This window comes from Brachyistius frenatus, unplaced genomic scaffold (genome assembly GCF_029030835.1).
Source record: "Brachyistius frenatus isolate BFR_SWC_R1_liver_20210118 unplaced genomic scaffold, ASM2903083v1 Contig_10, whole genome shotgun sequence".
NCBI lineage: Eukaryota > Metazoa > Chordata > Actinopteri > Embiotocidae > Brachyistius > Brachyistius frenatus.
In genome coordinates, this window is record NW_027210609.1 from 40,632 (window position 1) to 53,398 (window position 12,767).

Below are 12,767 nucleotides of genomic sequence, written 5' to 3' on the forward strand. Positions count from 1 at the left end.
AAAGTCATGATCTCCTGGAAGGACTGCTTCATGAAGGTTTTGATGTCCAGTTATTTGAACCGTTTTAGAAAGTTATTTATGCCACTGTAGGGTAATTATGAGGATGTAGTAATGTTGTGTTTGTTATTCAGCTCTGAACAAAAACTGAGCTCTATAAACTTCATGAATTTAGGATTTATTCCGGAACGGTTGTATTAGGCTGCATTGGTTTTTAGCAGAGTGTTTAAAGCAGCGGTTTATTTCGCTTGAAAGAGTGAAGAGCTACAGTGAGCACAAAGAGAATAAGGTATCATTGCAGAAATATTTATTGAAATAAATATGCCATGGATACACTTTCATATTATGTCACATAAATACTGAATTTAGGCAGTTCTTTTAAAAACTCCATTAAAATGTTCAAGATTTAGTTTCTTTCCAATTGGGTTATTTTCATCAAAAACAATGTAAATACACTTTTCTAATAAAAGTTCCCTTAGGTTAGGAAGATCATAGCCCAATTAATAATTACCTTATAACACTATATACTGTTTTAGCTTATGATTTACTGCTGTCGTGCTAAATCAAGGGTCAGATGTTCACATCTACTGATATATCAATAGTACTCATTCATAGAATATTGTGAACATGTAGTATTTACAGCCTAAAAAATGAGTGGATAAAAGCTTCGGTTATACTGTGAAAAGATATCTTGATATATAAAACTTTAGGATTTAAACAAATATGTAGCAGATTTTAGAGTAAACCCAAACTCTACAATGCTTTCAAAGGCTAAACACCACAATGCAACTTGCTACTCTAATTTGGTGAGAACTGAAGACTGAGTCATGCTAGGTCATTACAATCATTCACACACTGATTTAAATGTCATTCTGTACAAGGAAATCTTCTAGAAATTATGGGGAGATTTACAGTTAACACCAAAGTCAGTCTGTTTTCATATCCTTTATAAGAGCTATGTTTTAGCAAATTCATAGGACTCGGTACGAAACAGTTTAACGGTAGGTTAGAGAAAACTTGCCACTTTAAATCTCACATCAATGGGTGAGATCATTCATTAGTTTCTGAATAAAACTAGTATAAATTCTTTCGCGATATGAAACTCTCAGATGGACTTTGACGGTCCCATTAGGTGCTGAACAAGGAATGCACATAAAGATCCACAAATATTTCTCTAAAATATATTAAAACGAGGAAGAAAAAAAAGTGACACAAAATATTCTCTTACAGTTTTAAAAGTACACAGTATTGAGTATGAGTGTTTCAGAGCATGCACCACCTGGGACTCAAGATGGCTTGTCACCTTCTTTCTTCAAACGGCTACAAAAAAACAAAAACAAGTAAAAACTTTGTACAGCTGTTTGTGTAACATTTTACACCAGTTTAACTGGCCAATGGTGACTGCACGTGCGCCGTTCGGCTCCATTGTGTGCAACAGCAAATACAAGATAATGTGATCATTTTATCACTTAAAAAAGAACATATAATTTCTCTTGTCCCCTACAAACACAGGCGAGAGTACAGTCAGCTACTTTGAACTGAAAGTAAGAGCCAGTTTTAAGTGAGTGTTGCCATCCACCTTTTTAAAGGGCATGAAAAAATAGGGCAGACAGAAATGGAGGAAACTGTAACTTTCCTGAAAATAATACCTGAAACAAACAGAAATTCCCTCTTTCCATGTATTTTCTGCCATTTGTGGGGTGACTTGGATCAGCGCTACCAACTGTTTCTATTGATGAACCATTTGTGGAAATGCGCATTAATACGCATTTTCTTTTGTGGATTTTCTGTTACCTTGGTTGAAACACACACTATGTTTGGAAGGAAACCTGACTAATTAGAGTGAATATGAGAGAAATTAAGTAGACCGGGTTTCCTTATAAAACAAGTTATTTCTTTTAATATGTTGACTAAAGTGTGTGTCTTTTATTGTTTCTATTTGAAGATTGTGCTATCAATGTTCAGCAACAACTCTTGGAGAACCTGTGATTATTGTCAGAGTACTGGTAACATGATCAAACAACATTTCATATTAATAAAGATTTGTTTTTATTACCTATATTGTTCTTATTTCTCATTGAATACATCCAACTACATCACCTGTAATAATCTTCCTGACTTGGTAGAGGACCTCCATGCAGGTGATGCCCATGCAGCCACTGCTGCTCCATTGCCATCCTCTGCAGCTCTGCAGACTGAGCATGCATGGCCTGGAGCTGGTGAGCGGCAGACATCTGAGGAATGGGGCCCTGCAGCTCTCGTGGATATGCACCTCCTGTGGAAAGCACAAACAGATCAAGTTGAGGTAGTTGCAATCCAAAAGGTGAGGTCAGTGTGTGCGTTATGAGGTGAGATTACAAACCAAAGAGCGGGTGGCGCAGCATCTCGTGATCATGAGGAAGATCGCTGAGTAAATGGTTGGGGATTGGGCCGGAAGGGAAGGGGAATCGAGCCAGACGTGGTCCTGTTGCCAGGGGGTCCACGAGAGGATGTGGACCGGAACCTGTAGGAGGAAGTAAGGCAGACAGTCATGGGTCATGGGTCACACCTCCAGGTGAATTACTGCCGACTCATTTACTTTACCTTGACTGAGGGGGTCTTGTTGGTGCAGGTGTAGGTGGGAGTGAATATGAGAGTGTTGGTGATGATGCGGCGTCACATTGAGCATCTGCAGCCTGGCGGCAGGATCGGTTGACACGGAAGCCATCCTCTCAGCGTGAAGCCGCTCAGCCGTGAGCCGCTCAGCGTAACTCAGCTCTGGGCGCAGCTGAGGTCCTGCCAACACCATCCTCTCCCTCTCCAGGTGGTTCAGCCCATGATGGAAGGGTACGAAGGGGTGGGGAGGGCCGGGTATGTGGGGGAGACCCAGCGCCCCATGTCTGGCAAAGTGCTCCATGGGGTTGGCCGAGGGGTGTAAGGTTTCCAGGTCTGGATGTTTGACCTCGAAGCCAGGCTTCATCCTCTCGCGGAGCTCCCTCTCGCGGAGGTTCCTCAGCTCGCGCTCCCTGAGGCTGGGCTCAGTGCTGTACAGGCCGGGCATGTGGTAGGCCAGCAAGGGGTCACCGGGGCTCAGGGATACGTAGAAGGGATGGTTGCGGTTGGTGGGGGACATGACATGGGGTCGGGCGTATTCGCTCAGGGTGCGCAGGGCCGGTGTGTCTGGTCCAATGTAAGGGGGCACTGCTGCTACGGTGGTTGGCGGCTGTTCAAAGGAAGGGCGGCCGTGGCCTTGAGCCGTCATCTGCGCTTCACCCATACGACTGTCGTGGGAGGAGCTGGAGGCTCTCTGCAAGCAAACAGACTGTGTGAGATAACTGATCCATGGCAGAACGTTTTTGTAAAAAAAAAAAAAAGGAATACAAAGGACTAGTGTACTCACAGCGTTTCTGTCTGCTTCCCTTTCGCGCTCTCTCTCTCTGTCTTTCTCCCTTTCACGTTCCTGCCGAGCACTGAGCTCAGCCTCTCTTCTGGACTTTTCCCCAGCTTCCTCCCTTTTCTTGGCCAGCTTGGAGGACGACAGTGGAGTAAAGAAAAGGTCTGTCCTTGCACATGAATTGTAGCCGCGATCCAAGTGTTTGATAAACCTGAAAGAAATTGCAGATGTGTATTTCATGACCATGAGCTTTCTTCCCACAAAATCAAATCATGATTCATTCAAAGGTCGGAGGAGTTTTATATTTAAGACGTGAAACATACTGACTTGTAGATGTATCAAATACTGCCCAGTTCTGATATTTAGCATTTATATTTCCTTTACAATTATTTACATTTTTGTTTGTTCTTTAATATGAAGCCATTAAGATACTTTTTCAGCCGGAGTCTTATTTCTTCAGTTCAGTCAAAGTCCTGTTGGTTATAGTGACATTCCTGCACAAATTGGCTTTGTAAAAAAAAAAAAAAAGTCCATGTGGCAACAATATTATTCAAACCAGACCGATTTTAAACAAGTTGGCAGTTTACCTCACTTATATAAACCACTCATTTATTTAGAAATGAACTAAATATAATATTTAAATTACTATCCAAATATCCTGCTGCGAAGCGCTACGAAAGCTTTAGCTTCAATCATACCTGATGTACATATTACGTACTTTGACACTTTTAATGGCCATTTTGGATCATTTCACGGCCAAATAATTGTTTCGATCCAGGGTTCCTTTTGTAATGAATGATCTTGCGGACTGGTTGTTGGGCTGAGAGGTGTGCGAAGGTCTAGTTTAAATAAAGTCCCCTCAAGACATAATATCCTGTCTGATATGGATTTTCTGCATTTTTGTCTCGAATTATAAAACCCATAATTTATAAATATGCAAATACTTGTCTGAATCGAGCCAGACTTTAAGATAAGTTGTTAAAATAACCTCTTTGCAGCCTGATGGCCAACACTGTTCAGACTGGGTTGTGGACCAGTCGTGGAGTCACTAGATTACTTTTATATGAAAAGTGTCACTTGTTTCACAGTGACTGTGTGACATCATCTGTATTCAAACACTGTATTGTAGCTTCCGTCATCAAATTATAGGAAGGTCAAAACCTGACAATTTTCAAAAGGTGTGTAAACATCGATTCTTTTTGTGATTTTTCTAATAATGACTTTACACATACCGTGCAGACTGGCTGGCATGGCTTGCCATGTTGATGATGGTGGGCTCCGGTGAGGGGCTTCGAGGTGGGGACGGTGGGCTCTCAGCCTCTTCCATCTCATCCAGCGGCTCTTCTTTAATCTGAACTGGTGGTGCCCCCGCAGTGCTGCTGGGCGACGGTCTCAGAGGAAGAGGTGGGAAGGACGGCTGCAGGCTCGGGACAGGGCCAATAGCAGAAGATGGTATGGAGGCGAGAGGGTGTGAACCTGCAGCAGGTGGCTGAAGAGGAGTCATACTTTTTCCTGCGTGGGTCTGCACCTGAGAGATCACAGGGAGCTGGGTTTGCAGTGACTGCACTGGCAAAGGATGTGGCATGAGCTGAAGAGGAGGGGGGGGCACCTGGAGGATGCTGGTTGGGCAGAGAATTAAGGGGCTTTAGAGCAGGAGGAGGGGGCAGATTGGAGGGCATCTGAGGGAAAGGTGAAGCAGACTGGTGTGGCAGCTGTTTGTGTGACGGTGGAATAGGGGTGGTGGGAGGAGGCTTAATTTGGGGTCCGGAAAGAGGAGGCTGGGGGAGCTGCCCCTCCCTAAAGAAGGGTGGGGGTCGCTGGGGGGTCTGAGGTGACGGGCCATGTGGCTGCAGGGGCTGCGCAGAGTTAAGAGCAGGTGGGACCTGAAAGGCTGGAGAGAGAGCAGAGTCTTGACCCACTGCTAATGGTGGAGGAGGTGGACCAGGAAGAGAGTGAGAGGCGGGCACCGCTCGGCTGTTTGAGCTCCCTGTGGCAGCTGGCTGAGGGGGGTCTGGAGAGGGAGGGGGGGGGCTCTGGGCTGGATCAGCAGAGGCCATGCTCTGCAGCGGCTGCGGAGCTGCTGTAGGGCCCTGAGAGGGGAGGGCCTGCGGGGCCGGCGTGTCAGCCAACACCGCAGCAGGAGCAACGGGTTCTGATGGGACGCCGTTAGGCTGAGCAGATGAGTCAGAGTCGCTCTCGTTGCCCTGCTGAGGGCTGGGAATACTGGGAGAGGAGCTGCGGTTGTCCTGATCAATGTCTTTGGTGTCGCTGCTGCCGTCGTCCTGAGCGCTGCGGCTTTCTGAAGAGCTTTCCTCCTCCACCTCGGCCTCTCCCTCTGACCGGGAGCCCTGTGGGTCCTGGGTAACCAAACAAACCTGGTTCATGTTTGACTTGAGAATCAATTCCTGTTTTCATACATTCATTTATAATATAATAATTTGTCTCTATTTTATCAGTGCCCATTATGTTTAATGAGTTCCAAAGAGGTTATATTGCTCCTAGACACGATCAAACCAAAATAAATCAACTTATTTTATTAGCCCTATTTCTTTAAGTAGTATTTTGCAGATCCTACACTGCTGCTCTCTCACCTGTGTCTTTGGCCTTTTAGGTGTGACTTTTTCAGGCTCATCAGGCTCCTGGGCAGGACTCTCCCGTAGACGTTTGGTTGTCTTTGGTAATGTTACCTCCTCTTTTATCTTCTGCAGAAACAGCAGTGGCGTTAAACATTGACATAAGACAATGATGCATACATAACAGCAGCAGAATCAGTCAGCTATAATTCCAGATAAATTAGTTCTATTTCAGTACACAACATAAGAGACAAACGTATTATCACTCTTCAGACACATAGCAGAATCCAACCCACAAAACTGTATACATATCACAACATTGTTTGCCCAATAGTTAAAGGTATTTGTGAGCATTCGTGTGCAGCCACACTGTCAGACTCTCCAGTCGGGTCTCGACATTCCACTGCACAACCAGCTGCAACCAAACCCACCTTCAATGATCTCCAAACAATGCAAGCTATGTAGGTGTGACAAGATAATACCTACTAGTTCAACGTGTATATAATGTGAAGATTATGTTGACCTTGTTTGTTTTCTTGGTGGAGTCGTTCTTATTATCAGTGGAAGACGATCTCAGAGAAATGGAGATTGTTCCACTCGGAGAGGGCTGGTTACTGGACTGCTGATCCTCACCGGCCGGGGAGCCTGTGAGTCTCCTGTGACCACTTCTCAAAGTTGACAACTGCTTTAAAGAAAAAAAAAGAAAAAGTTAATTGTGTTAAAACCCAAAAAAAACAAAACAGGGAAGACATGTTTCCTATATTTGAACAAACCACTAAAAGGTGAAGCAACATTTTGTCAGAATCCATTTGGCTGTAAAATCTAATTTCTCTTGTATATTATATCATATTTTACTGTAAAATTCCACTTGCAGAGACATTCTCTTGTAAATGTTTGTCACTGGTAACAAAGATGTTCCTGTGACTGATCTTGCAGCCTTAGGCTTACAGGTGCTCTGCTACGCCGTGTCCTCATGCCATGCTTGCTGTTCACCTCCTCCTCTGCTTTAACAGGTTTAAACATGAACGGAACGCTCCCAGATTTTGGAGCTGGCGGCAGACAACCGTGCTTGTTTTCATACGTGCGACAACTTGTGCACAACAAAGGGTTGTCTCTTCTGCCCTGGTGCCAATCTTTAGAACCTGTTAAAAGGAAAATGCCATAAGTTTTGGTCTCACGTTCAAAGCTTTTACAGAGATCTTATAAAGTACTGCTTAATCTGATGAATGACATATTAAGTCTAACACTCACTTGTTGTACCACAGTGGCTGCAGCTCTTAATTTCTTGTTCACTGTCTTCACTATCGAGATCATCCTCGCTGGCAGAACTCGCCTCCGCTGCAAAAGAAAATATCAGCTTAGACTAAGACAAAGTCCTGCTTATAGCCCTGCCATATGTCCCGATCACACAATCGTTCATTTATTCAGCAGACATGGCAACACATTTCTGAGAAAGAATAAGAGGTGTCCACCTGAATAATTTCGAGATGGGGTGTTCACAGGAGCCGCCACGGATCGTGTCTTTGCTTTGCGAGACGACGGCTGCCGGCGTTGCTGTCGATAGGCTCTCGTCCCCGCAGCCTCCGGAGTTTTCTTCCAGTGGTAATAGAAAGTGATCAGCTCCCCCTAACGATAAGAACACAGACTTTTAGTGCTATTAAGACTAAGAAACTAAGAAAAAGTTGCATTGAATCATTGCATCCATTATAAATTGTTCTAAGAAAAAACAAAACAAGCAATTACAGTTTTTTTGCTGGGCAGAAAGTCTTTCCGAATGCGGAAGAAATTCTTTCCATACTGTCTCAGGCCTTTGATGAAGCGTTTCTGTAAGAAAAACAAGTGAGAAGCAGATAAATTAAGTGATATTCAAGCAGGACAGTTAATGGTATTATATAGTGGCATATAACAACATGTAACTGACATAATTGTTGTACCCGAGGCATTAAATTAAAGTGATTTGCTGTTTAAAACTAATGTAGCCGTTCAAAGGCTTAAAGCTACTACAGGTTTGAAGTGTACTAAAAGCTACCAGAAGAGCAGTTTCAGAAGGCAGGTAAACTGTTAACTGTGATTCAAGAAAATTAAATCTACAATGGCTGCATTATTAAATAGGGTAAATATATATTAAATGCTTTAAAAGCTTTCAGTTATGACCATTAAGGGATTTATCTGCTTGCACAAACACAGTTAAGGAGTAACTGGCCCTCAATGCAGCGTAAACGAAACAAAAGGCGTCGTACCACGTCGTCTTCCGACCAGCATTTTTCAATGAGCTTCGGAAGGGGCTTCTTAACCAGACGCTGGAGAGCTTTTGCTGCATCATAATGACTTGCATGGAGCTAAAATTGAGGAAAATAAAAAGAAGATGTTTATGCATTTGCTATACATTATTTTTGCTCTTTGAATATACAGGAAAATAATGATAAAAAAATTAAGCCCTGCTCTGCACCATGTTGAGAGCATTGAGTGTGGTGTCGTCGCGGGAGGCTGCTAAACATCCATCCTCTGTGGATCCACCGTCGCACATCCCTGCAAACGCCGCCATGCTCCTTGAAAGACAAAGCATATTCATGTTATTAGATGAAATTAATAATGAAGGAGCAAATACACTTTCCTAGTTTCATTTTCAGAGTGATTCGGAAGTGATACAAAGAAAATAAAGAAACCTGACAATACCTAGGCTGCTTAAGAGCAAGCAAACACGACATTTGTATAACTGGAGTAACTTATCCTGCATTTTTTTTAACTGACAGATACTGACAAAGGAAGATGTGTTTGTAATACTGAATAAAAACAGCAAGCGAGCGCTCTTCCATGAGGTCAGCACGGTGCACTAAATCCAGTGTGGATAAAGATTGCATTAAATCACCCTTTTATTTATAAAGTCAAATGCAGTCTGGCGCAAGAAACTCAAATACAAGACTAGGCCTTTACGATTAATTGCAATAAAAACGCGATTTCGACTTCTAAGTGACAATGATTCTGCTGCATTTCAATAAGGGACATTGGCTGCATCAAAACAAACACTCCCACTTTCTCCCTTAACAAAAGACAGAATGACGTTACAACACACGATGCCAAGCAGCAAACACTGGCAGCGGGGAAAACAAACCCAGTGAGAGGCACCGGCAAAAGGCAAACGCCCAGAAAATACTTGTTCAAAAGTTGTGATTAATATGAAATGTCAAGACACTGAAGTTGATTGTTTTCAAAATAAAACATTATGCTGAAAAAACATTGTGAGTGACAATTATAATCTCACTTCTAAGCAATAATTCAAAGGTTCTCGTTTTAACCAGAATTGTGCAGCCTTACCCGAGACATGAATTATGCTTCAACTGACCTAAATGTACCACAAACAGCTAAAAATGTAGTTTCACCACACTGGCATTCACATGGCCAGACCAAGACTGGTTTCCTTTTGCATGTACTTCCCCATTTGTGCCACTTCTCTAAGTACTGCCTCCTACAAATACTGGTTGTTTTTGTGTTTTACCCTTCTTATAAGAATACGTATTTATAGCAGCAACATATTTCTTTACAGTTACAGCCCTCCAGTGACCAAAAACAGGTTATACAATTAGGGAAATATTTAGTCAAAATAATTAAATAGCATCTGTATGTTTGCTGCTTAGTGAGGACAAAGGGCTATTAATTATCATAGTTTAAGGAAAAATTCTTAAAAACATATTTTATTGTGTTTATGTTGACCTGCAAAGGTGCTGGCTTTAATCTACCTTACAAGACTGACAAAGTTTACCAAAGCAACAGCGCCTTTGGGCCATAAAGTGCACATACTGACCTGGCAGCTCTCAGGTACATTAGAAGGTCGCAGTCATTGACCCCCGGCGTCCACATGAGCTCCTCACTGTCCCTCTGAGTCTGTAATGCAGGTGCAGACCGAGGCTGCAACTCTGGAAGCTTGGCCTGCCAACAAATCAAAGGAGAGACGAAAACGCTTTTAAGCACAGCAACTGTGTGCCCAACAATCACAAGATTTTCAAGACACCTTTACAGGACATTGATTTACATTTTAAGAAGAAACTGAAATAGAATTTATATAGAAGTGGTTAATGGACAAAGGATTTCATTATGATGAAACCGTTTCTGGGACCTATTACATACTATAAGATTTTAAAGAAGACACTGAAATGACATGTACTTTGCAAAAATACACTTAGCTGCCAAAAGTAGAGGCCAATGAACTTGAGCTCTTCCTTTGGACAACACCTTTTGACTACTGACAAATTCTACAACCATCTTATGCTTATGAAGCTTTTGGGAAATTATGTCCTGATCAGTTTCACTACAGCCAAGGCCAATAGGTCAAAAACAGGTATCCCATCGACTAAGGCTACAGCTAACACCTATTTCCATTACAGACTAATCTGTCAATTACTTTCTCGATTAATCGATTAGCTGTTCGGTCTTTAAAATGCCAGAAAATGGTGAAAACTGTTGACCAGGGGCAGCCGTATACGTCTTGTTTTGAACCAAGCAACAGTCCATATTCATTTTATTATCACGGAGTACTTAAGGACCAAGAAAATCTTCACATTTGAGAAGTTGGAATCAGCGAATATGAGCGTTTTCATCATCAAAGATTACACTAAAACGATCGATCGATCAAATCAAATCAATCTTATGGTGCTTTTGGGAAGTTGGGGGCCCCTGATCCGTTTCATTATAGCCATGACCAATGAGTCAAAAACAACCATTCCTACTGCAGCACATTTCAGTGACACCAAACCGTACCTGATGACTCGGCCCCACTCTTATCTCGCCCTGGGTGCTGTTCAGGCTCCTGAAATGAAAAAAAACAAAAACAAACAAACAAACAAATAAAACGTTTTTTCTCTAAATCCCAGCAAAATATTTCAGCAGCCATAGTGTGTAAGCTACCAAAAGTCAAGCCAAAGCAACTCAATTCAACAGTGCAGTTAAAGTCAGTCTGCTTTACATTAGCAGGTAATTACCGGGTAATTAAGGCAGCACAGTGTGCAGACAGACGGGATGATCAATAGGAGTTGTCAAGAGCAGCTTCCCTCCCACCGGCTGCACAGTGATTTCAGCAGCAGAGCAACATCCCGCCCCTCCGCCTCTTTGTCAGCCAATCTCAGCTGTGACCTGCGACGTCTCCTAACATTACATGAATGAAACCCGACGCTTCAGCTACCGCAAAACACACTGCCAATCAATCACGCACGGGCTGCTGGTGATTTTTTTTTTCTTCTTCTTTTTTTTTTTTATTACGGTCACCATTACGGGAACAGTGTGTGCTTGTGCTGCTGCTGCCGCCGCCTCGGAGATCCTAAACAGGTTGACAGCAGCGTCAGCTGCTAGTTTAACCCTCAGTTAAAGTATGCAATCAATTTATCAAGGTCCGTGTTGACATACATTAGCATCGACCCGTGTGAACGCACGCACACCCCCGACGATACCGTACCAGCTCGTTAACGCGACCTCCATTGTTAACCATACATAAAAGGTTTGCTGTTGTTTAACATCGCTATTTAAAAAAAAAAAAAAAAAAAAAAAACCCACATCTTACATCACCAGACGACCCGAAAAAAAACAACAAAAAAAACCCAGCAAGGAGCAAGCTAGCTTGTGTTATTTGGCTAGCTTGTTAGCCACAGACGAACTTCGTGACCACTGACTCTTCCGACTATTTTTTTTTTTTTTTTAATTTTTTTTTTTTAAAAACCGTCTTTCAAAGTAAAACACCACGACCGCGTTTCACGACTAACTAAACCGCGAAAGGCGACATCAATGTGCAGGGCGAGCTGATGCAAGTTTTTACCTCCGCGGACTGAACAGGTCGTCCATGTCGAGGGATGTGTGTCTGTGGCTTGTTGACACTACGCAGCGCAGCGGGCGATACACACGCAAACTATGCGAAGCCCCGATTACATGGCTATTCAAAATGGAGGCGGTGTAGTGGAGGGACTCGCTCCGTGGTTGTTTCTTTTTTTTTTTTCTTCTTCTTCTTTTTTTTTTTTTTTCTTTTTTTCTCCTTCCCAGTGCGATGACCTCAGCAGCCACAGCTCAGCCTTTCAAAGTTGTCTGGGTGTACAAAACTGAGCATGTGCCGCGGATCGCAGACGCTTCATCATCAGCTGCTGCTGCTGCTTGCTGCTGCAGGCGGCCATGAATCAAACAAACATGGACCATACTGGTGTCTGCTGCTGCGGTTATTAAACATTATGATGTAAGACACCACGCTGACCGCGACCGACACGACTACAAGTATTGGTCGGGACTTAATGTTGGACTGTTGTGGCAACACAACATATATTTTTTTCCTTTTTTTTTTTTCGTATTTACTACCCCAATGATTTTAAGGTTATTATTTAATAGCCCAAGTATAATATTACCTGTATTGCCACCTATTAACAGTTAAATAATATGAACCATTCTTATTAGAAGAGGATGCGTAACAAGAAGACAAATAATGATTTGATAACAATAATAATAATTCTGTTATTTAGGCTTAAATAAATTATCCAATTAAAATAAAGGTGTAACAAAACAACTAAACTTGTTGATAAAGATAAAGAGGTGATGAACTAATTCTAAAATACAAATTCATTAATTTTGCCTGAGAGAATAATAAAACTGTCCCTGTTCAAACCGGTCACCCCATTACCTATTTGGTAAGTCTGTTTGGTTGTTAAATGCTGTTACCCACTAAACATGAGACTTTCTGGGCACACACAGGTTGTACTGTGAAATCAAAGATTTTAATAACGGGCAAAGGACTTCTGGTGTTTTTACAGTGCGTGTGTATGTATGTGTATGCGTGTCCTGGAGTTTTAAGAAGT

The 12,767-nt window shown here is 42.5% G+C and overlaps 1 protein-coding gene across 1 annotated transcript; it reads right to left on the reverse strand.

Annotated features, from left to right (window-relative positions):
- Positions 1-287: 287 nt before the first annotated feature.
- rereb (arginine-glutamic acid dipeptide (RE) repeats b) lies at positions 288-12,088 on the reverse strand. Its single transcript, XM_069690632.1, is given in 18 exon segments — positions 288-1,317; positions 2,098-2,272; positions 2,360-2,500; positions 2,581-3,283; positions 3,377-3,581; positions 4,603-4,974; positions 4,976-5,727; positions 5,962-6,072; positions 6,467-6,628; positions 6,892-7,085; positions 7,195-7,281; positions 7,416-7,569; positions 7,687-7,767; positions 8,184-8,282; positions 8,393-8,492; positions 9,746-9,870; positions 10,699-10,747; positions 11,747-12,088. Coding segments are annotated over 18 exon segments (3,570 nt in total). The 5' UTR covers positions 11,773-12,088; the 3' UTR covers positions 288-1,283.
- Between the last annotated feature and the right edge of the window lie 679 nt (positions 12,089-12,767).